The sequence below is a fragment of the Phyllostomus discolor genome, chromosome 7 (assembly GCF_004126475.2).
Source record: "Phyllostomus discolor isolate MPI-MPIP mPhyDis1 chromosome 7, mPhyDis1.pri.v3, whole genome shotgun sequence".
Taxonomy (NCBI): domain Eukaryota; kingdom Metazoa; phylum Chordata; class Mammalia; order Chiroptera; family Phyllostomidae; genus Phyllostomus; species Phyllostomus discolor.
The window spans coordinates 67763204-67790214 of record NC_040909.2 but is presented as its reverse complement, the minus strand read 5'-3'; the positions used below and the strand labels follow the sequence as shown (position 1 = coordinate 67790214).

General features: G+C 36.4%; 1 protein-coding gene across 3 annotated transcripts in view; it reads right to left on the bottom strand.

The window, feature by feature from the left end:
- GXYLT2 (glucoside xylosyltransferase 2) overlaps nucleotides 1-27011 on the bottom strand; it is a 204540-nt gene that overhangs the window by 23478 nt on the left and 154051 nt on the right. For all 3 annotated transcript variants that reach the window (XM_028518955.2, XM_036031007.1, XM_036031008.1), the window contains one exon: nucleotides 8041-8213. In XM_028518955.2, coding sequence (XP_028374756.1) covers nucleotides 8041-8213 — 173 coding nt within the window. The remainder of the gene's footprint in view (nucleotides 1-8040; nucleotides 8214-27011) is intronic.

The window sequence follows — 27011 nt, the reverse complement described above, 5'->3', positions numbered from 1 at the left end:
AAGGGAGACAGGAAAGGGAAAATATTTTCAAAGAGAGATGTGAACTGAGAGAAATATGGTGAGAAAGAGAAAGAAAAAGAGGAAGAAAGAGCAAACGAGGAAGTGTAAGCAAGATAAGGAAATATATGTGAGAAACTTATAAAAAACAATTTATAATTATTGTGCACAACAATATGTTGGATGCTGTGTACCAGAAGTTTAAAGACCATCATTTTTTGAAATCTCACAATACTGTGAGGTACATATGTACCTCAGAATACTGTGAGGTACTTATGTATGAGGTACATAATCTTATCTCCATGTCAAAGATGAGGAAACTGAGGCCCAGTAAGGGAAGAGCTTAGAGCTAACAACTAATTAAGAAAAAAGTGACAAAATTTTGACCCAAACTCAGGACTGTTATTCCCAAAGCCCTGACCCCACTACACTGTGATGCACATCACTGTAGAGAATTGGAAAATACATCTTTTATAATGGAATCTGTTCACATTTACTCACATTGCATAATGGTGTTATTGTATTTCTGACGGAAAGGCTTGAATGAAAAAAGGAATTTTTAGGCCCAGCTGAACGACATCATTGAGTATATTAAGTAAAACCATTTATGAAACACTCTTTTTGATCTTCCAGAAAACAAACAAGATAGAGTGTACTCAAGAACCATATTTTCTCAGTTCCAATCCAGGACTGACAGATTACAAAGAAATTCCAAGAATGGCTCTGATGTATACATATCTGCTGCATACCCCTTTATATTCCATTTGTGCTCCTTGATGGGTTTGCCTGGAGTCAGCATTTGAGTATCTAAATGTGATGGTATCACTAAGTGCAAAACAAGTTTCCTATTTAAGTAAATTCCCCGGCCTTTGCATACCAACACCTGGTAATATAGGAAAAGAGGGGTTAACAGGAAGCTTACAGGCTTCCAAAACTTTCTTTACAAAGAAGGCAATTCTGAGAATTTCAGATCTGAAATTCTCTGGTATTCTCCTTTGTGAAATGCACATTTTAATAAAGGCAAAATGTGTTACTGTGCTGCAGGATTCACCTGCTACCTCACTCCTGCCAAAGCCAGCTAATGAATCTGGGAGGATTCCTAAATCCTAAAGGAAAAAAAAAAAAACCTTGAAAAAGTCTACATGCTTTAAGTAAGAGCTCAGCAAACTTCCTGTAAAATATGAGATAATAGATATTTTAGACTTTGAGGGCTAATATGGTCAATTTACTGCTACTCATTTCTACCATTGCCGTATGAAAGCAGACATAGACAATACATAAATGAATGGTTGCCACTATTCTCAATAAGACTTTATTTACAAATGCTGAAATTTAAACTTCATATAATTTTCTCATGTCCTAAAATATTATTCCTCTTTTCATTTTTTCCAACTATTTAAAAACCCATTCTCAGATAAAAACAGGGAACTGAAAAAAATTTGAAAGATAATAATAAAAAATGAAAAAATTCTTAGTCCACACATCTTACAAAAACAAGCAGCAAGCCAGATTTGTCCCAAGTTTGTTGACTCCTACTCTATGTCTTGAAATTGTCAATGAAATTAGGGGAGGAATGAATGAACTTAGTGAGAACTTCAACAAAAATATAGTAAACTTAAAAAGAACATAAGAATCATTAAAAATAGTTAAAGTGAAGAATAAAATAACTTAAATGAAAATAACACTAAGAAATCAACAGAAGATTAGCTATATAAAAAGACTGAATCTGCAACTTAAAACACAAGGCACAGGAGAACACTAAACTGGAATAACAAAAACAAAAAAAATAATTTAAAAATGAGTAGAGTTTAGGGACCTTCTGGGACAACATTATGGGTAAAAACATTTACATTACATGGGTACCAGGAAGTTAAAAGAGAGATAAAGGAATTGAAAATCTATTTGAAGAAATAATGACCGAAAATTTCTTAAGCAGATGAAGAAAATAGACATACAAGTTCAGAAGCTGAGAGTCCCAAACAATATGAACCAAGATGTTTCAAAATTAAAATGCTAAAGAATAAAGACAGAAGACTCTTAAAAGCAGCAAGAGAAAAGGGAGCTCCCTAAGACCCTCAGCTGATTTCTCAACAGAAACTTTGAAGGCCAGAAGGTTCAAAATATTCACAGTGATGAATAAAGTGACTTATAACTAAAATTACTCTACCTAGAAAGACAATAATTTTGAATTGAAGGAAAGATAAAGAGTTTCCCAGACAAGAAAAAGTCAAAGGAGTATTGACTTTTTCAGGTAGTATCAAAGGAATATCAAACCAGTATTACAATAAATGTTAAATGGACTTCTTTAAGACAACAAGAAGAAAACAAAAGCCCAAATATAAATAATAAAATGCCAAAATCACATACCTATCATAATCACCGTGAATATAAAGAAATTAAATGGTGTAATGAAAACACATAGGGTAGATAAATAAATAAGAAAACATGACCCATAAATATGCTGTCTAAGAGACCCACTTCAGATAGAAATGCACAAACAGACAGAAAGTAAGTGAATGAGAAAAGATATTTTATGCAAATGAAAAAAGAGCTGAGGTAGCAATAATGAGTAAAATAGACTTTGAAAAAACTATATGAAGAGATAAGTAAGGACATATTATAAACATAAAAGGATCAATCAAACAAGAGAATATAACTCTGGTAAGAAATTTACATACCCAATGTAAGAGCACCTAAATATATAAAGCAAATGCAAAAAGAGAGATAAACAGCAATACAGTAATTGTAGGGGAGTTTAAGAACCCATTGATATCAGTGGATAGATTATCCAGACAGAAAGTATACATATTCTTTTCAAGAGCATGTGGAATATTTTCCAAGACAGACCACATGATAAGCCACAAAACAAGTCTTGATAAATTTAAGAAGATGGAAATCATATCAAACATTATCTCCAACCACAATGGTATGAGACTATAAATTCATTACAAGAAGACTGGACAACACATAAACATGTTAAGACTAAATAACATGTTACTAAACAATGAATGGGTCAATAATGACGTCAAGAAAGAAATAAAAAGATACTCTGAGACAAATGAAAATAAAATCACAATGACCTAAAATCTATGGAAAACAGCCAAAGCAGTTCTAAGAGGGAAATTCATAGCAATGCAGGCCTACTTCAAGAAACAAGAAAAACTTAAATAAACAATCTAACCTTACACCTGAAGCGACTAAAAAAAGAACAAACAAAGCTCAAAGTGATTAGGAATAAAAAATAAAAATTAAATGGGAAATAAAAAATACAGTCTAAAAACACAGTACAAGTGATTAATAAAACCAAGAGCTGGTTCTTTGAGAATATAAACCTTTAAACAGACTCATTAAGAAAAAAGAGAGAGAACCCAAATAATTAAAATTAGAAACGAAAGAGGAGAAGTGACATCTGACACTACAGAAATACAAAGTATTATAAAAAATACTATTAAAATATTTGCCAACAATTTGGACATTCTGGGAGAAATGGCTAAATTCCTATAACACAAAATTTTTCAACACTGAATCAAGAAGAAATAGAAAAATTGAACGGACAAATAACTACTACTGAAGTTGAGGCAGTAGTCAAAAAGCTTGCAAAAGACAAAAGTCCTGAACCAGATGGCACCACAGATGATTTGTACCAAAAATTCAAAGAATTAACACCCACCCTTCTGAAATTATTGCTAAAAATTCAAGAGAAGGTAAGGATACAAAGCTCATTTTATGATTGCCCTAAATCCAAAACCAGACAAGGACATTACAAAAAAGAAAATTATAGGCTAATATCCCTGATGAACATAGATGCTAAAATCCTCAACAAAACATTAGAAGACCAAATTCAGCAATACATTAAAAAGATCGCACACCATGATCAAGTGGGATTTATTCCTGGGATGCAATGTTGGTTCAATATTTGCAAATCAAAGTAATTCATCACATAAACAAAATGAAAAATAAAAGGTTATGTGATTATATAAATAAATGCAGAAAGCATTTGACAATATCCAATATCAATTTATGATAAAAAGTCTCAGGAAAGAGGAAATGTATGTCAACACAATAAAGACCATATATGACAAACCCACAGCTAAAATCATACTCAGTGGGAAAAGCTAAAAGAATTTTCCTTGAGATCAGGAACAAGACAAAGATATCCACTTTCACCACTTTTATTCTTCATAATATTGGAAGTTCTAACCACAGCAATCAGAGAAGAAAAAGAAAGAAAAGTAAGAAGCAAGAAGTAAATTAAAAAGCAAGAAGTAAAACTGCCATTACTTGCAGACGGCATGGTACTATATAAAGAGGGCCCTAAAAATTCCCACCCAAAGTTATTAGAACTGATAAATGAATCCAGTAAAGAAGCAGGATATAAAATTAATGTTCAGAAATTGGTTGCATTTTTATACACAAATAAGGAACTATCAGAAAATGAAATTTTAAAAAATCCCATTTTCTATTGCATGAAGAAATATCTAGGAATAAATTTAACCAAGGAGGTAAAAGACCTGTACTCAGAATAATGTAAGACATTAAGAAAAGAAACTGAAGAAGATACAAATAAATGAAAGCATATTCTATGCTCATGGATAGAAAGAATTAGCATCATTAAAATGTTTGTACTACCCAAAGCAAACTATTGATTCAATACAATTTCTATCAGAATACCAATGACATTTTTCACAGATCTAAAACAAAATAATCCTGAAATTTATATGAACAAAGAGACACAGTAATCTTGAGAAAGGACAAAGTTGGAGGTATCATGCTATCTGATATCAACCTACAGCACAAGCCTATAGTAATCAAAATAGCATGGTACTGGCATAAAAACAGAACATAGGTCAATGGTTCAGAGTATAGAGCTCAGAATCGAAACCATGCCTACATGTGAGTAAAGAAATTCTCTTCAATAAGTAGTGTTAAGAAAACTGGACATCAACCTGAAAAACATTAATTAAGACCACTTTCTTATACCACACACACACATACACACACACCTCAAAGTGGATTAAAGACTGAAGTATAAACCCCAAACCATAGAAATCCTAGATTAAAATATAGGCAATCAACTCTTTGATATTTCTCTTGGTAACCTTTTTTTTTTTTTGGATCTATCTTCTTGGACAAAAAAAGCAAAAAAAAAAAAATAAACAAATGGGACTACATTATACTATAAAGGTTTTGAGCAGCAAAGGAAACCTTCACAAAATGAAAAGACTACCTAGTAAATGGTAGAAGACATTTGTCAATGATACATTCAATAAGGGATGATTATCTAAAATATTGTTTAAAATATATGAAGAACTCGAACCACTTAAGTACAAAAAACTCTAATTAAAAAATGTGCAAAGGACCTGAATAGACATTTCTCCAAAAAGGCTATGTAGATGGCAAATAGACATATGAAAAGATGCTCAACATCACTAATTATCAGAGAGATGCAAATTAAAACCACCATGAGAAAAACCCAGCACCATCCTTACACCTGTCAGAATGGCTATTATCAATAGATCACTAAACAGTTGCTGGAGAGAATGTGGAGAAAAGGGAATCCTCATACACTGTTGATGGGATTGTAAATTGGTACAGCCACTATGGAAAAGAGTATGAATTTTCCTCAAAAAATTAAAAAATAAAACTACCTTATGATCTAGCAATTCCATATCTGGGAGGGCTAGGGGCCTGGGGTGAAAAATATAAAGGGATTAAGAAGTGTAAATTAGTAGTTATAAAATAGTCATGGAATGTAAAGAACAGCATACAGAATATAGTCACTAATATTGTAATAACTGTGTATCATGTCAGGAGGGTTCTAGACTTATCAAGGGTCCACTTTGTAGGTTAAATAAATTTTTAATAATTATGTGGTACACCTAAAACTAATGTAATATTGAATGTCAACTGCAATTGAAAAATAAAAATAATTAAAAATTTTAAATTTATAAATTAGTTATGGTAAAAATCAACAATAACTAACAGTAAAATAGAATAATTATAAGAATATACTAAGAATATACTGTAATAACTGAGATGGCTACTAAGTGACTAATGAGCTGGTGGCATGAGAGATTTCATCATACTACTTAGGAAGGTAAGCAATTTAAAATTTATAAATTGTTTATTTCTGGAAGTTTTCATTTAACATTTTTGGATTGTGTCTCACTGTTGGTGACTGTAACCATGGAAAGTGAAACTGCGAATAAGGGGGATTACTGTATAGGAAAAAAACATAGTTTATATAGGATTTGTCCCTATCTACAGTTTCAGGTATCCACTTATTTCTTATTTCCCATGGACACTGGGGGACCAGTGTACTAGGAGGCAGCACTTTACATGATTTTAGATGGTGAACCTCAAAGTAAGTTTATTTCAATCTTCCCATTTATTACTAAAAGGTAGTTCACATATATATTTTAGTTCTCCTCAACATTTGGTAATCAGTCTTTTCAAGGTAATAAGAGGAGTCCTCAGGCTTTGAGGAGTGCAGTTCCAGGACAAAATGCTAGGTGTGATATCTTTGACTCAACCATAGGCAGTGACAAGGCATCTTGGTAGACCTCTGGGAAAGGCTGCCCTCCCCACACCAGACTTGGCACACAAGCAGTGCACTATATTTTTCTTGAGGGAGTTGCTGTCACACTCAATGACTACCTGCCATGTTCTCGAGCATGTCTGTCTACAGTCCTGTCCCAAGCACCTTGTTTGAAGGCTTTCTTATTAAGGGAGGGAGAGGAAACTGCTTCTGCACTCCTTCCTCTTTTCCTTCTCATCCCTCATCCTTTGGCTGAGGGGTCCATAAAATTTAAGGAGCCTTGAGATGAGTGCTGCTTTTTGCTACAGTCACTTGATTCCTGCCCAGCACTCTTTGGTGTGTAAAAATGAAATATTGCACACCAAGGAGCTGGAGCTTCTTTTTTTTCTTTTGCTTGTACTGTTGCAGTACATAAATAAAGCACATACATTTTTTTTTAAATTTTGGATTTACTGGGGGGACATTGTTCACAAAACCACTCAGGTTTCAAGTGTACAACTCAATAAGACATCATCTGCACACAGCATCGTGTGCCCATTGACCCAAACTAAGTGTCTTTCTGTACCCATTTATCCCCTCTTTGCCCATCTCCACCTATCTCCACCCTCCCCTTTTCCCTCTAGCTGTCACCACACTGTTGTCTGTGTCTTTGTGTTATGTATATGCATATTTTTCCTTAACCCTTTCATCTTCTTTCATCCAGTCCTCCAAACCCTTCCCCTCTGACAGCTGTCAGTCTCTGTGTCCATGCCTCTGTTTCAATTTTGTTTGTTAGTTTATTTTGTTCATTAGATTCCATGTATGAGTGAGGTCATAAGGTATTTATTTTTCTCTGACTGGCTGATTTCACTTAGCATAATAATCTCTAGGTCTATCCATGCTGTCACAAAATTATGACATGCTGTTATAAATTTTTTTAAGGTTGAGTACTATTCCATTTAGTAAATGTAACACAGCACAACATGTTCACTGCAGTGCTATTTACAATATCCAAGATTAGGAAACAACCCAAGTACCTATCAGTAGATGAGCAGATGAAAAAGGTGTGGTACATAAATAAAGACTTGACTATTATTTTTACTTTGTCTGCTGTTCTAATTGAGCACCTCCACACCTGATTGTTCAACAGGGTAGAGCTGGCAACAAGGCAAAACTTAGCTTGAAGTGAGTATTATTTTCTTCTTATTGTATTATCTTTACCCTAACCCAGTATCCTCTATCATGGAAATTGACACAGGGTTTCCCTTTCTGATATAAAAGTTCTTGCTTTAGTGAATTTCAGGGAACAAAAGTGAGTAACTTACGTGGAAATATTGAGTAAAGAGTGAATAAAGTATAGTATTAAGGGGAAATTGTGTATACTGAAATAGAGTGACTGAGTTTGAGGAAAACTGGTGTAACTCAGTGCTTGTGGGGAATTATTTAGACTTCGAAGAACATTATGACCAAAGTACCCATACTACTTTGTGCTGGTAAGCATATGCCTACCAAATGAATGCACTTACATCCCGTATTGCTTCATAGAGTGCTTTGAAAGTTGGCTGCTTATCATCATGATAGACACCTCGGTTTCCATGCAGAACAGACACACCTTCAAGCTCAGCCCCTTTGCAGTTGCTTCCATACATACAGTGATCAGGACGGTAGTTCCACTGGCAGGGGAACACGTAGAGACACTCTGGTGGTGACAAGAGAAAAATGTGTTCACAGTCAGTGCCAGCTCTCCTCTGCACTCCTGGCAATTAAACCAAAGTTTACATAAACTGCACATAGCACATGATTTAAATGTACGTGTGTGATTATGACTCATAGGCCAAATTTCACATTTGTTAATATCCTGAGATCAGGAATTAAAAGGGCACACATTAGTGATATTGTAGGTTTCACCTACCTCCCCCCACCACAAAAAAGGAGAACAGGGGACAAGAAGGCAAACAAGGGCATCAGACACCCCTTGTTCAGACAGTTTGTCTGAATCCCAGCTCTCCCACTCAAATACGGTGAATCCTAGGTCCAGTGACTTAATTTCCCTGTATTTCAGTTTCTTTGCATGTAATATGGGAATAACAACACCTCCCTCTTATTTTGATGATTAAACTTAAAGAAAAAACATGCACAATGCTTGGCAGGGTGCTAAGCACACAGTTGTAGTCAATAGTGTTAGCAGATATAATCAACTCTTCAGAAAGACTTTTGTGAAATGGACAGAACCAAAAAAATAGGAGTCAAGATTAAAGCAAAAATTCCTCTTAGGATTAAAAACCAACTAGCCAACCAACAAAGAAAAAAAACATACAAAACAATAAACAAATAAGAAAAAAACTATAACAATAAAGGGAAAAAATCCAAAGAAAGAAGCAAAGCCCCCAAATAGTCCCTATGTCAAGGTGACTATATACACTGTGGGTGAACATGTATAAGCATGTACTCATGGGTGTTTATATCTCTAATCCAGTGGTACTTAGCAGGGGTAAAATTACCCCCTCCCCTGGGGCCAGCTGGCAATGTTTAGAGAGAGGTACTGCTTGTCATACATGAGAAAGACTGCAACATCTGGTGGATGGAGAACAGGGATGCTCCAAACATCCCACAATGAACAGGACAGTCCCTGTAGTAGTTGCAGTTCCAAGTCAAGAAACTCTGCTATAATCCTGTTGAACTCAGAAAAACTCCTCTTGGTTACTAGGATTATACAATTAGCAATAATTCATGACTCTCCAGCTTCCTGGCCCTTCAGCTTTATGACTTTAAGGGCAGGGACTAGAGGAACATGGATCAGAGTTCTCTGTGAATATGTGTTACTGATTATGAGAAAGGCCCATTTGAGCACACAGAAGCATTAGAGCAAATAAATTAGCACTGTCAGAAGAGGGATAATGGGGGAAAATTGGGAAAGGAACATGGACAAAGCCAAAGGGGGTAGGTTCAGGGTGGGAGGCAGGGATGGGAAGGGCAGGGTGGGGGTGAGGTGAAAATGGAGATAATTGTATTTGAACAGCAATTAAAAAATAGAAAAGCAATCTAAAGATGTGCTTGTTGGTTGGGTTGATAGCATTCTCTTCTCACGGAAAGGAGCACTGCTTAGAGAGTACTTACAGAAAGCTTTAAGATGAAAGCAAAGAATGAAGAGACCATTAGACATTCCTTCTGGCAGGCTGTGTATAGCATTTATATCACTCAGTCTTAAGATAGGCCTCAGAATATCCAGGCACCCTCTACTAAATCCCTAATTGTTCACAACACACTAAGACATTTTCCTTTCCTGTGAAGATCTACATTATGTTTCTCTTATTTGCATCACCTTTACCCTTGCACATACATGGTCCAGAAATGGGAGAAAATAATCCTCATCCTGAAGCCACATTATCTAGATTTATTTCCCAACTCTATTATCTGTGTGACTTTTCTGCACTTTAGTGCAAAGGGTGGGTGTCAAGATTATATGAATGAAGATATCTGGAAGTACTTTTGTTCTTTTGTACTGTGCTTTACTCCAGCCCAATTGCTTCCTTTTATAACCCAATGAGTCATGTTACCAATTTATAATACCTGCCTGGACATTGCATTTGTAGTCCCTGCTTAAGCCCCTGATGATTCTTTTTGCTGAATGAACTGCCAAACAAATTTTTATTAAGTACCTGCTATGTGTACAGTTTCTGCCTTCATGGAGTTTAAGATTGGTGCTGATTTTTCCCTTTCCCAAGTAGTGTGGGACCCACTACAAAATGAAATCTTTTTTCCTCCTGCAGTGTCCTTAGAGGCACTCTGAGAAGGCACTCTGAGCCAGAGATGAAATAAAAAGATTTTGGAATCAGACAGATGTATGTTCAAAGTTGGCTTCTACCATCTCTTAGTTCTATAACCATAAGTTACTGAATTCCTTGACCTCAATTTAGAAATGAAAAAGAGAAGCTGAATTATTCTGCTTTGAATCCCAGCTTTATCATGTGTTAGCTGTGACCTAATAGCTAGCTGACTGGCAAATAGAGCACACTCTGGAGTTGACCCACTGGGTTTGAATACAGAACTCTCCCACTAGTTGTATGAACTCAAGTAAATTATGTAGTTTGTCTGCACCTCATTTCATCATATGTAAAAGGGGGTAGAATTATAAATATCATTTGTTCAATAGTATTTTGGGGAGTATTATGAGGTCTACCTGGAAAAAGTCCAGCCCTTGTTAATATAATGAGTATGGTCTGCATGACATTGATGTTATCTGGCTGCCAGAAAGAGTGGACTGGAATGCACATGTGTGAACAATGACTTCACTGTACTAGTTGGTGGGGCAGTTAGATGTCATTGAGTGAGCATGTGACTGTGTGCCCAGTACATTCAAAATGACTGAGCAGATAAACAAATCTGCATACAATTTTGTGTTAAGGTTGAATGTTTCTCCATGTAAACTATTGGGATGATTCAGAAGGTTGCAACTATGTGCAACTGGTAATTGGCAGCTTCATCACGGACAACACACCCATTTGTGCATCATGTCTCATGCAGAGCTTTTTGGCTAAACATCAAATCACCCAGGTGTCTCCATTCATCCCTAGCTCCCACTCTCCATCCTATGACATTGGGGTGCATAGCCAAGTGCTGGAAGCAACCTAAGTGCTTATCAGTAAATGAGTGGATCAAAAAACTGTAGTATATTTACACGATGGAATACTATGCAGCAGGAAGGAAGAAGGAGCTCCTACCCTTCGAGACAGGATGGATGGAACTGGAAAGCATTATGCTAGTGAAATAAGTCAGGTGGTGAAAGACAAATACCATATGATCTCACCTATAAATGGAACGTATTGTCAACAAAACAAACAAGCAAGCAAAATACGACCAGAGACATTGAAATAAAGAACAAAGTGACAGTTACCAGAGAGCAGGGGGAGAGGGATAATAAGGGAAGGGCCATCAAGGAGCATGTATAAAGGACACATGGACAAAGCCAAAGGGGGGTAGGTTTGAGGGTAGGAGGTGGAGATGGGTGGGGCAGGGGTCATGGTGAGGTAAAAATGAAGGCAACTGTAATTGAACAACAATAAAAAAGAAAAAAGTCACCCAGGTTACTCAGCCCCACTATAGCCCAGATTTGGCACCCTGTTACTTGCAACTTTTCCCAAAATCAAAATCAGCTTTGAAAGGGAAGAGATTTCAGACTGTGGATGTAATTCAGGAAAATACAATGGGACAGCTGATGGCGATTGGGAGAACTGTGTGAGGTCCCAAGGTACCTACTTTGAAGGGCACTGAGGCATCATTGTCCTATGTATGATATCTTATATCTTCTTCAATAAATGTCTCTATTTTTCATAATACATGGCTGGATAACTTCTGGACAGACCATATATAAAATCTTTGTCCAAAATGTCTTATACAGCCAATGTTGCCTCACTGTTTTAGGAATTTTCATGCTTTTGTGAATTCCCTGTGCACATGTATTAAAACCTTGATTATTTGCATGTTAATCTGTCTCTGTTAGTTTGATTATTAGCCCAGCCTCGAAGAAGGTGGGAGGAAATATATACATATGTGTGTGTGTGTGTGTGTGTGTGTGTGTGTATCCTCCCACACATTGTGGCAATCCAGCAGGATAATTACTAGCTGGGGCACTGCTGGCTCCCTGGACTGCTATGGCAGCCTCTCTGGTCTTTTATCTGCAGGTTCTGTAGAAGGTGGAAGTGGTGAGTCCTTTTCTGTCTTCTAAATTTAGATTGGCAGAAGAAAATAGTTGTGGGCAAACACAACTCTAGTAAGAACTTGTTTTGAGTCTCTTGTTTTCTATTGATCCCATTACTTCTAGAGATGGGTTTTTTTCTTGGCCAGTTGGATAATGCATATGCATCAGGTGCTTAGCTGAATAGGCTGTGGTTCCAAGTTTAGGGGATCTTAAACCTTATTCTGTTCAAAAGAGGACAAAGCACCTGGTTCCCTGTGTTTCTGGAACAGCTGTTGAAAGACAGGGCTGTCCATCTTTCTTAGGCTAAATCTGCAAATGAACTGTTGGATCTGGAAAGGCTGTATCTTTCGATTTGTGCTCTTATCAGAAGTCTTTTGCTCCTAGTTAAGCCAGAAAAGGCTTATTGGTTTAGTCACCATTAAAATCCTATAGTCTCTAGCCAGACAATGAATGTCTTGAATCAGAAAAACTTCTAAATTTCACAGAACTCTCATATTGTTATAATAATTGGCCATTTAAACACCCTTAATAAGTGGAAGGACAGAAATTAAAACAAAAATCAAATCCACTCACAACTCTTGCTATTAACCTTAAGATATTTGCAGACTGTAAAAATCAGGACATTAAAAGTACAATTTCCCAGTACTTAAAAAGGAAAAATATAGATATACAGAATGATAACTCGTCTTAGGACTTTTAAATTTGCTATTTAGCATTTTGGGTGTAAGAGATGCCAACTGGGTTAATTAACAAGAGAATTAAAAATGCAGAAGGGCAAGTAAGAGATTTTATAACAAAGTGGAGAATTTTAAAAGGCTGTTAAGACAGAATACTATGAAACTGGTATATTTGAACAAGTTTTAAGGAATTTAATAATCAGAAATTTGATAAAATTTTATAACCAGACACTGAAATTCAGAACAGGCTGACAGTGACCAGAGCGGGGGGGGGCGGGGGGCATGGAATTTCAGGGGAAAAGGGTGAAGGGTTTGAAGGAACAAGTATAAAGGACACATGGGCAATAAAAAGGGGGGGCTGGAAATGGGAGGGAGGTGGGGAGGGCTGGCAGGGTGAGCTGGGGTGGGAGTAAAAGACATAAAACTGTACTTGAACAATAATTAAAATAAAAAAATTTAGAAAAGAAGAAAACATAATGAAGGAGAACTTCCCTAATCTGACAAAGGAAATAGACTTCCAGGAAGTACAGGAAACTCAGAGTCCCAAAGAAGTTGGACCCAAGGAAATACACACCAATGCACATCATAATTACATTACCCAAAATTAAAGATAAGGAGAAAATCTTAAAAGCGGCAAGGGAAAAGGAGACAGTTACTTACAAAGGAGTTCCCATTAGACTACCAGCTGATTTCTCAAAAGAAACCTTACAGGCAAGAATGGGCTGGAAAATAGTATTCCAAGTCATTAAAGGAAAGGACCTACATCCAAGATTGCTCTATCCAGCAAAGCTTTCATTTAGAATGGAAGGGCAGATAAAGTGCTTCTCAGATAAGGTCAAGTTAAAGGAGTTCATCATCACCAAGCCTTTATTATATGAAATGTTAAAGGAACTTATCTAAGAAAAAGAAGATGATCAAAACTCCGAACTGTAAAATGACAATGAATTCACAACTATCAACAACCGAACATAAAAAAAAACAACTGTGCAAACAACTCGAACAAGGTCAGAATCACAAAAATGGAGATTACATGGGGGGTTATCAGTAGGGAGGGGGACAGAGGAGAACAGGGTAAAGTCACAGGGAATAAGAAGCATAAATAGTAGGTACAAAATAGACAGGGGGTGGTTAAGAACAGTATGGGAAATGGAGAAGCCAAAGGACTTATATGTATGACCCATGGACATGAACTAAGGCAGGGGGAATGATGGTGGGAGGGAGGGTACAGGGGTGGAAGGAAATATAGGAGAGAAGAAAATGAGACAACTGTAATAGCATAATCAATAAAATATAATTTTTATAAAAGAAGAGGCCAAGTAAAAGTGACTAGGAAAGTATAGAAGGTTTGTAAAGGGAAATCTTGAGAAGAAATTTTATATATGGTTAAGTTGAATAATACTGAAATAAATTTAATTAATTTAAATATCAAAAGTAAGCTGATACAGAATTAGAGTTTGATTCTTTTTTCCTCTGTTAAAAAGAAAAAGTTTTTCCTGTATTTATTCTACTCCAGACAAGATAGTATGAAAAATTTTCTAATTAGAAAGCCACCATTCTATGTTCTATTAAAATAGAACTGTGTCTGCCCTGGTTGTTGTGGCTTAGTGAAGTGAGCACCTGCCTGTTAAGCGAAAGGTCACCTGTTCAATTCCCAGTCAGGGTACATGCCTGGGTTGTGGGCCAGGTCCCCAGTTAGGGGCATGTGAGAAGCAACAGATTATCTCTCACATGTCAGTGTTCCTCTCCCTCTCTTTCTCATTCCCTGCCCCTCTCTTTAAATATATAAATTAAATCTTTAAAAAATAGTTTGGTGTCTGTTATATTGTTTTTTGAATTCAGCATTCCTTCCTTCCTTCCTTCCTCCCTCCCTCCCCCTTTCCTTTCCTCTCTCCCTCCCTCCCTCATTTTTCTCTCTCTTTCCTTCCTTCTCTCCCTTCCTTCCTTCCTTCCTTCCTTCCTTCCTTCCTTCCTTCCTTCCTTCCTTCCTTCCTTCCTTCCTTCCTTCCTTCCTTCCTTCCTTCCTTCCCTCTCTCTCTCTCTCTCTCTCTTCCTCCCTCCCTCCCTCTCTCTCTTTCTTTTTTCTCTCCCCCCCTTTCTTTCTATTGAATTTATTGGAGTGACATGGGATAAAAAATTATACATGTTTCAGGTACACTTCTACAACACATCATCTCTACACAGTATTGTGTGTTCACCACCCCATGTCAAGTCTCTATCCATCACCATTTACCCCCCATACTCCCCTCCAACTCCCCTTCCCTGTCCCCCATAGTAATCACCACACTGTTCCATGTCTATGAGATTTTTTCCTCCTTTTTGCTTAATCCCTCCCCCTCCCCCCAGCATGTCCCCAATGAGCTGTCAGCCTGCTTTCTATCTTTGAGTCTGTTTTATTTCTCTTGTTAGTTTATTCTGTTCATTAGATTCCACTTATGAGTGAAATCATATGGTACTTGTCTTTCTCTGACTGGCTTATTTAGCATAATACTCTCCAGGTACATTCATGCTGTCGCAAAGGATAAGATTTCCTTCTTTTTGTGGCCAAGTAGTATTCCACTGTGTAAATGTAGCATAGCTATTTTATCCACTCATCTACTGATGGAAACTTGGGCTGTTTCCAGATCCTGACTACTATAAATAATGCTGCAAAAACATAGAAGTGCATATATTTTTTCAAATTAGTGTTTTGGGTGTCTTGCACATAGTGTTTTGGATAAATTTTCAGAAGTGGAATTGCTGGGTCATAGGCAGTTCCATTTTTAATGTTTTTTGAAATGCCTTATTTATTTTTATTTTTTAATTCTTATTCAAGGACATGTTCATTAATATTTAAAGAGAGGAAAAGGGAGAGACAGAGAGAAAGAAAGAGAAACATTGATTTGAAAAACATCAATTGGTTGCCTCTGGTATGTGCCCTGACTGGGGAGCAAACACACAATGTAGTTATGTGCCCTGATCAGGTATCAAATCAGCAACTTTTTGGTGTACAGGACAATGCTCCAACCAATTGAGACACAAAAGCCAGGGCCACTTTTAATTTTTTAAGGTAACTCTATACTGCTCTCCACAGTGGCTACTCCAATCTGTATTCCCATCAGTACTACATTAGAGTTCCTTTTTCTCCACATCTGCACCAACACTTGTTTTTTGTTGATATATTGATGACAGCCATTCTGATAGCTGTATGGTGATATCTCATTGTGGTTTTAATTTGCATTTCTGATGATTAGTGATGTTGAGCATCTTTTTATATGTCTGTTGGAAATCTACACATTCTCTTTGGAGAAATGTCTATTTAGATCCTTTGCCCATATGTTAATTGGATTGTTTGGCAGTTTTGTGGGCGGATGTTGCATTTTATAAGTTCTTTATAGATTTTGAATATAAATCTCTGTATATATAGTTTAGGTTGTCTATTCAACAGTAGGTTGTCTTTTCATTTTGTTAATGATTTCCTTTGCTGTGAAAAAATAATTTTAGTTTGATGTAGTCTCACTTGTTTATTTTTCTTTTGTTTCCCTTGCCCAAGGAGATAGATCAGAAAAAAATATTGCTAAGTGAAATGTCACAGATTTTACTGCCTATGTTTTCTTCTATGATTTTTATGCTTTTGAGTCTAACATTTAATTCTTTGATCCATTTTGAGTTTATCCTTGTGTATGGTGTAAGAAGGTGGTCTAGTTTTAAATTTTTGCACATATCTGTTTAATTTTCCCAACACCACTTATTGAATGGACTATCCCATTGTACAATTTGCCTCCTTTGTCAAATATTAGTTGCCCATAAAGAAGTGGGTTTATTTCTGGGTTTTCAATTCTCTTTCATTTATCATGTCTATCTTTATGCCAGTGCCATGCTGTTTTGATTATTATGGGTTTGTAGTATAGTTAGCTATCAGGTGCCATAATTCCTCCAACTTTGTTCTTTTGGAAGACCCCTGTTGCTATTCAGGGTCTTTTATTTATTTTGTATTCTGCTATGTTACTGAACTCATTTATGAGTTCTAGTAGTTTTTGGTGGAATCTTTAGGGTTCTGTATATACAGTATCATGTCATCTATAAATAATGACAGTTTTACTTCTTCCTTTACAAAAATTTGGATGCATTTTATTTCTTCTTGTCTGAGTATGATGTTAGCTGTGGGTTTGTCATATATGGCCTTTATGACGTTCAGGTATGCCCCCCGTATTTCCACTTTGCTGAGAGTTTTTATCTAAATGGGTGCTGGATTTATCAAATGCCTTTTCTGTGTCTATTAACCATATGATCATGTGATTTTATCTTTTATTTTATGTGTTGTGTCATGTTTATTAGTTAATATTTGCAAATAAATTTTATTTAATCATGGTGTACAACCTTTTTAATCTATTGCTGAATATAGTTTGCTAATATTTTGTTGAGGATTTTAGCATTGATGTTTATCAGGGACACTGGCCTATAATTCTCTTTCTTTGTAGTATTTTTATCTGGTTTTGGAATTTGGATAATGCTGGGCTCACAAAATGAGCTTAGAAATCTTTCTTCCTCTTGAATATTTTAGAATAGTTTGAGAAGAAGAGATATTAGTTCTCCTTTGAATATTTGGTAAAATTTACCTGTGAATTCCCCCAGTCCAAATCTTTATTTTGTTGGAAGATTTTTAATTACTGCTTCAGTTTCACTAGTTATACTTGTCTATTCAGATTCCCTGATTATTCCTGATTTAGTTTTGGAAAATTGTGTGTTTCTAAGAATTTATCCATTTTGTCCAGATTGTCTAATTTGCTGGCATATAGTTGTTTGTAATATTTTCTTACAATCTTTGTATTTATTTGGTGTGTTTTTACTTCTCTTTATTTCTGATTTTATTTTTGGGGGTCCTAGCTCCTTTTCCTTGATGATCTGGTTAATGTTTATCCACTTTTTAAAAATCTTTTCAAAGAACCAGTTCTTGGATTCATTGATCTTTTGCATTTCTTTAGGCTCTATTTTGTTTATTTTTGCTCTGATCATTATTATTTTCCTTCTTTTACTCAATTTGGGCTTTGTTTATTGTTCTTTATCAACTTCCTTTAAGTGTAAAGTTTTACTGATTATTTGAGATTTTTCTTGTTTCTTGATATAGACCTGTAATGCTATGAACTTCCTTCTTAAGACTGCTTTGGCTGTGTCCCATAGATTTTGGATTATTGTGTTCTCATTTTCATTTCTTTTAAGGTAATTTTTACTTTATTTTTATTATTGAAACTATTACAGATATTCCATTTTCCCTTTTTTCCCAATTCACCTAGCTGCCACCTCACCTTCTTTCTGGCCATCACTACACTGCTGTTTGTGCCTATGGGTTATTTATGGTTATACATTCTTTGGCTAATCTCTTCACCTTTTTTCATCCAGTCCTCCTCTTCCCCCTCCCTTCTGAGAGCTGTCAGTCTGTGCTATGTATATATGCCTCTATTTCTATTTTTTTTATCAGGTTTTTAGTTCATTAGATTCCACTTTCAAGGTATCTTTTAATGTTTTTCTTTAATCTCATTGATAACCCATTCATTGTTTAGTAATATGTTGTTTAGCATCCATGTCTTTGTGTGTTTTTCAGCTCTTTTTTTGTGATATATAGTTTTATACCATTCTGGTCTGAGAAGATGCTTGATACAATTTCAAACTTAAATTTGTTGAGATTTGTTTGTGTCCTAACATGTGGCCCATCTTAGAAAAGTTTCCATGCACACTGAAAAGAATGTATATTCTGCTGCCTTTGGGGAAAATTCTCTGAAGATATCAATTAAATCCACTTGTTCCAGTGTGTCATTTAAAGCCATCATCTCATTGTTGATTTTCTGTCTGGAATTTCTGTCCATTGATGTCAATGAGGTGCTAAAATACCCTACTGTGAGTATATTTCTGTCAATATTTCCCTTTATATTAATCAAGATTTGCTTTACATTTTTAGGTGCTCATATGTGTGGTACATAAATAATGACAAGGGTTATATCCTCTTGTTGGATTCCTCTCTTTATCCTTTGTCTCTTACTATAGCCTTTGTTTGAAAGTCTTTGTCAGATGAAAGTATTGCTGCCCCAGCTTTTTAAAATTTCCATTTGGATAAAATATATTTTTCCATTCCTTTACTTTTAGTATATATTTTTCATTCTGATTGTATCTCATGTAGGTAGCATATATATGGGTCTTCTTTTTTTACCCATTCAGCCACCCTATGTCTTTTGATTGGATCATTGAAGCTATTTATATTTATAGTGATTATTAATAGATTATTGTCATTTTATTCTCTTAACTATGTTCCCCTGTTTTGTTTTTGTTTGTACTTTTTCATTTCAAGCAGGCCCTTTAACATTTGTTGTAACACTGGTTTGGTAGTAGTAACAAACTCATTTAGCTTTTTCTTGTCTGGGAAGCTCTTTATTTCTCCTTTAATTTTAAATGATAGCCTTGCTGGATAAAATAGCCCTTGGTGGTAGGTCCTTGCTTTTCATCACTTTGAATATTTTATGCCAACCCCTTATGGCCTGAAATGTTTCTGTTATGAAATCAGCTGAAAGTATTTTGGGAGCTTCCTTCTAGGTAACTGTTTTTTCTTTGTGGTTTTTAAGATTCTCTCCTTGTCTTTAACCTTTGCCATTTTAATTATGATGTGTCTTGGTGTGGGCCTCTTTGGGTCCATCTTGTTTGGGACTCTCTGTTCCCTGGACTTGTGTGTCTTTTTCCTTCACCAGGTTAAGGATATTTTCAGTCATTGTTACTTTAAATAGGTTCTCCATCCCTTGTTCTCTCTCTCTTTTCCTTCCACTATTCCTATGGTACAGATGATGTTATGCTTTACATTGTTCCAAAAGTCCTTTAAACTATCCTCTTTTTAAAATTTCTTTCTTTCTCTTTTTTGATTCTCTGATTGGGTGTTTTTTTCTACCTTGTTTTCTAAATTGCTGATTTGATTTTCAGTTCTATCCAACCTACTGTTTATTCCTCCCAGTGCATTCTTCATTTCAGATATTGTATTCTTTATTTTCTGAATGGTCCTTTTTTTAATGGTTTCTATGTCTTTTTCATGCTACAGAGCATCTTTATGACCATTACTTTCAACTTTATTTCTGGTAAATTACACACCTCCATTTTATTTAGCTTTTTTTCTGGAGAGTTTTCCTGTTCTTTCATTTGGGGCCTGTTTCCTTGTCCCCAAATGGCCTTGGGGCCATTTTGGCTGCCTCTTTTGAGAGTTATAGATCTGCTATGAGTCTCAGTCTTCACAGGGTAGCCTTATGTAGTAGGTGCCTTGTGGGGTCTAATGGTGCAGTCTCCTTGGTCACCTAAGATGGGTGCTCCAGGAATGTCCCTTGTGTGGTTATGTGGGCACTCCTGTTGTAATTGAGTCCTGATTGCTGTTGGCCCTTTCATGTGTGAGACTGACCCTCAAGCTGGATCACTGTGAGGCTCAACCCTGACCATGGTGTATGAGCTACTGTGTAGGTGCTGACCACACAAATAGTAATTTGTTTTAACAAGGTTTGGTGCCTGCCAAGATCTCCCTTGGGATATGCTGATGTGAAGCTTATTGGATTATTGATCTGATGTTGTCTGAATCTGTCCACTGGGTGTGTTGGTTCTGGGCCACTTGGGAGGGACTCTGATGCCAACCAACATAAAATGCTGCCTGTGACTGGCATTTGGCAACCTGTTTGGAGCAGTCTTGATGTGGCTTTTTGTATAAATCCTTGGTTACAAGACTACTCCCAGCTAGTCCTCAGTTGGTTATTCAGGATAATTTTTCTATAATTTAGTTGCAGTTCTAGTTTAATCTTGGGAGGAGGTGAGTGCACTGCCACATACTCTGCTGACATCTTGGATTCAGATAAATTCAGTCTTAAAGATATTATATCATATTGTATTAATGAGGTACTTGATTACTTAAAAACAATCTTTTCAATCTTAAAAACTAAAGTTTGACAAATAATAGCTAACCTGTGTTTTATATTTGATATATTTTACTGTTACTTTGGGTAAGTGAATAATTTACTATTGTTTCATAATAATATGATTTTTTGTTTGAATATGTTTAATCACTTTACCAGAGTTCAAATTTTAAAAGGAGACTTTCTCTTAACCTGTAAATAGCTCTGGGTTATCCCAATAGGCCCCTGAAATACCTCAAAGACTTGCCCTTATTTTCTTATCATAAAAGAGAACTTTTAAATTAATTATGCCTTTTTAATATACTTAAATTACATGGGAAGCTTTGTCAAATAAGAAAAAATAATTGTTTTATTTAAATATAAATTATTACTAAAATAAATGTTCTAGAGATTATATAAAAATCTCCAATAGTCTATAAAGTTCTGATATAATTTTAATTTGTAATTCTAATTGTTATATTAAAATGCATAATACACAAAAGCAATTTTTTGTCAATTGCATTATAATCAGGTCTATAATCATATCATTCTTTATTTTGTCATTTGCACACAGTCATTGTTTAACCCTGATGCTTTTGAAAATGTTTCCTCTTGCCTTTGCTGGTGTGGCTCAGTGGATTGAGTGCTGGCCTGTGAACCATAGGGTTGCTGGTTCAATTTCCAGTCAGGGCACATGCCTGGGTGGTAGGCCAGGTCCCCAGTTGGGGGCACACAAGAAGCAACCACGCATTGATGTTTCCCTTCTTCTTTCTCCCTTCTTTCCCCTCTCTCTAAAAATAAATAAATAAAATCTTTTAAAAAAATGTTTCCTCTTCAGAAGGATTCATGGAAAGGACTTTGACTTGTTCAAAATAGAGCTTCTGAGAATAAAATTTCAGATTATACTTTTACACTGGATGAGAAATTACCCAAATCTATGGGATTTTCAGGCAAAGGCTGATGGGAACTATGTGGCTGCCCTTCTTAACCTTGAGGTTAATTAAACTTCAGTCTGGAAATTTCTTATGAAATTTTAGCAAAGTAGATTTAAAAGAGCTTACTATGATTATTATTTTTGTGTTTATGCAAATAATCAAGTCAAATTTATTTATTTATTTTAGACATTTTATTTATTTATTTTTAGAGAGAGGGGGAGGGAGAAGAAGAGAATCATCAATGCATGGTTGCCCCTTGCACACCCCCTACCAGGGACCTGGCCACAACCCAGGCATGTGCCCTGACTCAGAACTAAACCAGTGATCCTTGGGTTTGAGGCTGGCACTCAATCCACTAAGCCACACCAGCCAGGTCTAATCAGGTCAAATTTATTAAAACTAGATTTATGAAACAAATTAGTCTTAATTTGTCTAGTTTTGATAAACAGGGTGATTTTAGGGAGAGAAACTGTGTTTCAATAGAAAAGATAATACACAGTAATGGAAATTAAATTCTAGTAGTCTTTCAAGTTATTTTTCATCTATGAACTGGACTGAATCCTGAATTTTTCAATGTTTCTTAAATTGGCTACAACCCGCTAAACTAATGTTTCATTTTTTTCTCATGGACTTTGACTTGGAATTATTGAGAACTAATTTTTTTTTCTGAGAGGATGTAACAGGGTATAGCCAGGGCCACCACCCTTCACAAGTCTGACTGGGGAATGGGAAACATGGAGCAGGGCCATTGAATAACTTTGCATATTGATAACAGTAGGCTAGCTTCATATCCATATGAAAAATGGTTATTTTGCATATCAATAACAGCAGACTATTCTTCTAGCTTGAATGGAGTCAGAAAAGTATGCATGATTTAAAACCATGATGTAACTGGGAGGCAGCTCCCCCAGGTTACCATGCCAGTGCCAGAGCTTGGAAATGGTTTGCTCCATGCCACAGGGCCATGCCTGCCCAGACTAACTATGGCAATCAAGAAAGGCTGAAAATATGGTAGTGCTGGCAGGTGTAGGCAATTGTGGGAGGAGTTGGGAAGGGGGTTATGGAGGAGGTTCCAGGCGGGGATTTAAATTAAAGATGGGCCACCTTGAGGGATGGAAGACAATGAAGGACTATGTGGGAAGGAAAGGGGTGAAAGGACTGTCACTAGTAGGCCATGAAGAGGTATCATGTGGTTTTGGATTAAGAACTGGAGATTGCAGCAACACAGCTGATGGTGCTGGGGGCTGCGGGAGAACTGCCCAGCTGAACGCGGATTACTGGGAGGAACCGGAATTCTAGCCGAGCTACTTATAGACTTCTATTTCTTTTTCCTGAGATATGCTACCTGTGACTGACCTCACTGGACAAAGGGGGAGAGGCAGGATTGTGTGTGTGTGTGTTTGTGAGTGTTTTAAAGGGACTCTGGGATTTTAATGGTGACATCCAACCATTACTCTAAACCTGTATAACTTTTTGATAGGGGACTCAAGACTTGGAAAATTTTAGCTTAAGGTAAAAAGTTATGAGTCTAGCAAATAATGTGTATGTTAAAGCTTTTGTTTCAGAAACAACAGATCAGGCCCATCCTGGCTCCTAGGAAAAACAGCTGACCTCCTGGGGCGCTTGATAGAAGATTACCTCCTGGGGACATCCGAACCTTTGTTCCAGGGAGAGCAGGCGACCACCCCTCCCTGTTGGGATCAGCTAACTGTCCAGGACAGGAATGTTGCAGCTTCTGAATCTCAAAGCCCTCACCGCACCTTGTTTGTCCTCCCCCACCCCCTTATAAAAGATCTGGCCAGGAAAGAGTGGTTTGTTAGGGTATGAACCTGCCATATTTTTGGATCACCAGCCATCTGAATAAAGCACCCATAAAAGATTCAATTGTTGTCATTGCTTATTGGATTTGGTAGTGACAGGCAGCCCGAACGCCAGTGTCTTTTCCAGTTACATTTTGAATAAATAGTTCCTTTCCTTTTTTACCATACTCTGGCATTGAGAGCCACAGTTCCTAACACCTGGTGGCAGGCAAGATGAACCATAGCACAGAAAGACCCAGCAGGGAGGGGTCTTATTTCAGTAACAGTATCTGGCTCCCCATGGGATCATTCTGTAAAGACATGATACAGACTTTAGAGAAATCACCACAACAGTTCATGCTTAAACAGTCTCAATGACTGATGCTGTGTAAGGCACAGACAGGCTATCTAAATCCCTGATGACAGCATCAGAAACATTCAAAGTGCAGGTGAGAAGGATCTATTAGATTGTCACTGTTTGCCTCCATTCATAGCAGCAAAAGAAGTTTTGAGCCTTACATCTAGAAATCTTCCCCAACTGACAGCCTTACACACTCAGAAACTGGTTTATAGTTTGCTCTGATCATTAACCTTTTGGAGTCTCTTAATAAGAGAGTACTATTTTCTTTTGTTTTTAGACATACTTCTTATTAAATACCTAATTGCTTGCTTACACAATTTAGGCCTCACTTTGGAAGCTCATCTGCACCACTCCCTCCTGAAATAATACTCAACTATTTAACTAAACTCACTTATTTTCAGGATTGAATGATATGATCAATGAAATAGGGAGCGATACACTAATTTGGATTCTGAAATGTGAACCTTACTTTAAGTTTCAGATGCAGGACTTATGGAAAACAAAATTTAGCCACCCTGAAGCTGCTTTGCAGGATATTGATTTTAAAGCTGTTTATTAGGAAACAAGACTTCAAGAAAACCTTTGACCTTCCCACCCCTTTTCTTCCCCAGAGATTCAGACAGGAAAACCAGCTTTAGGAAGGAAATGTTAGGACGTTATCTTTAGCCTAATTTGAATTATGGTAAATAGGAGGGCTTCTGGCAGGTGCCTGTTACCTAGATAGCCCCTGTGTCCTGTTGTTTCTGAGTCTCCCAGCAAGAATTTTTCTGCCATGTGTATTCCATTCTTCCTTCATTACCCATAAATTGCCCATTTTCACTTCTGAAATTTAATACCCCATCCCTCCACCCCTTTTCTCCTTTGTCCAGAAGGCCTTATATACCCGAAGTTGCCTCACTGCTTTGGAATTTTCCTGCCTATGTAAATTCCCCAATGCACGTGCATCAAATCTTGATATTCCATTAACCTGTCCATGTTCATTTGATTTTGGACCAGCCTAGAAGAATTTAGAAGGTGGGAAGAAAAGTGTATATATGTATATGTGTATACGTGTGTGTGTGTGTGTGTGTGTGTGTGTGTGTGTGTGTATTTAGCCCCTACAGTACACTGGCGATAAATGTGTTGCTACAATTGCTTCTAGAAATTCAGGTGGCCAGTTATTCCTAACTTTTTATCAGTCACAGATCTCTCTGAGAATCTAATGAAAGCTTTAGGCCCTGTTTTTGGAAAAATACAACTGGTTATATATGAAGAATATTGCTTACAAGTTTAGGGTTTTTAGATCTTCATGGAATTTAAGACCAGCTAAGAACACCAGCTGTTGAATGTCAAATATGAAATTAGGTTCCACACAGAATTCAATTCACAAGTATTGGTCCACCCCGTTATTGCAAAGTGTCGATTTCAATCAATGCATGATAAAGTGCTATTCCTGCTCTCAAGAAATGTATAATCTTACAAGTGAGAGAGTATATCATGTCATCAAAACATGTTTTATTAGGGTTCATGGAAAAGAGGACATTTAACTTTCATTTAAACTTAGACCTTTAGTAAAGATGGAATTTTGACAGTCATACACAGAGACACAGAAGAGCATTTCAGGAGAAGAAAATGGCCTGATTATGATGAAAGTTTTGAGAATCAAAGTGTGCTTTAGAAAAGATATATGATTTAATTTTGCTGGGGCAAATGCAATTTCTTCAAAGGCATAAGAAAATGGTAGAAATGTTGTCACACAAGTAGAATGCTATAAGTCCCATTTGTTTCTTCTTCCCTTTATGTCCCTTGCTCTAGGGAATATATTGGTAAAAACACTGCTGTGTGGAATATCTGAAATTTTCCTGCCTATGTTCTCCTCTAGGACTTTTATGGTGTCACAACTCATATTTACGTCTTTTATCCAACTTGAATTTATTTTGTGTGTGGTGTAAGTTGATGATCAAGTTTCGTTTTGTTCCATGTAGCTGTCTAGCTCTCCCAACACCATTTGTTGAAGAGGCTATTTTTACTCCACTTTATGCTTCCTCTCCCTTTGTTGAATATTAATTAACCATAGAGACATGGGTTTATTTCTGGGCTCTCTATTCTGTTCCACTGATCTATGTTTCTGTCCTTATGCCAGTATCAGACTGTTTTGATGACCGTGGCCTTGTAACATAGTTTGATGTCAGGTATTGTGATCCCTCTTACTTTGTTTTTCTTTCTCAAAATTGCTGTGGCTATTCAGTGTTATTTATGGTTCCACAGAAATTTTTGAAATGTGTGTTCTATATCTAAGAAATATGTCCTTGGTATCTTAATAGGGATTTCTTCAAATCTATACATTGCTTTGGGTAGTATGGACATTTGATGATGTTAATTCTTCCAATCCATGACCATGGTATGTGCTTCCATTTGTTTGCATCTTCCTTAATTTGTTTCTTTAGTGTTGTGTAGTTTTCTAAGTACAGGTCTTTTACCTCCTTGGTTAGGTTTATTCCTAGGTATTTTATTTTTCTTGTTGCTGTAGCAAAAGAGATTTTTTCCCTAATTTCTGTTTCTGATACTTCATGTTGGTGTACAAAAATGCCTTTGATTTCTGAAAATTGAGTCTGTATATTGCTGTCTTGCCAAAATCAATTATTAGGTTAAGTAGTTTTTTGGTGGAGTCTATAGGGTTTTCTATGTACACTATCACATCATTTGCAAACAATGACAGTTTTACTTCCTCCTTTCCAATTTGGATGCCTTTTCTTTTTCCTTTCTCATTGTTGTGGCTAGAACTTCCAATACTATGTTGAATGAATACTATGTTTCACCACTATGGTGAAAGTGGACAACCTTGTCTTGCTCATGTTCGTAGTGGGAAAGCTTTTAGTCTTGCCTGTTGAATATGCAATGGCTGCCCATTGAATATGATGCTGGCTGTAGGTTTCTCATATATGGCCTTTATCATTTTGAGGTATGCTCCCTCTACTCCCACTTTGTTGAGTGTTTTTATCATAAATGGGTGCTCTACTTTATCAAATGCTTTTGATATGATCATGTGGTGTTTTTTCTTTCTTTTTGTTTATATGATGTATGGCATTTATTGATTTGCAAATATTGTATCATTCTTGCATCCCTGATATGAATCCCACTTGATCATGGTGTATTGTCTTT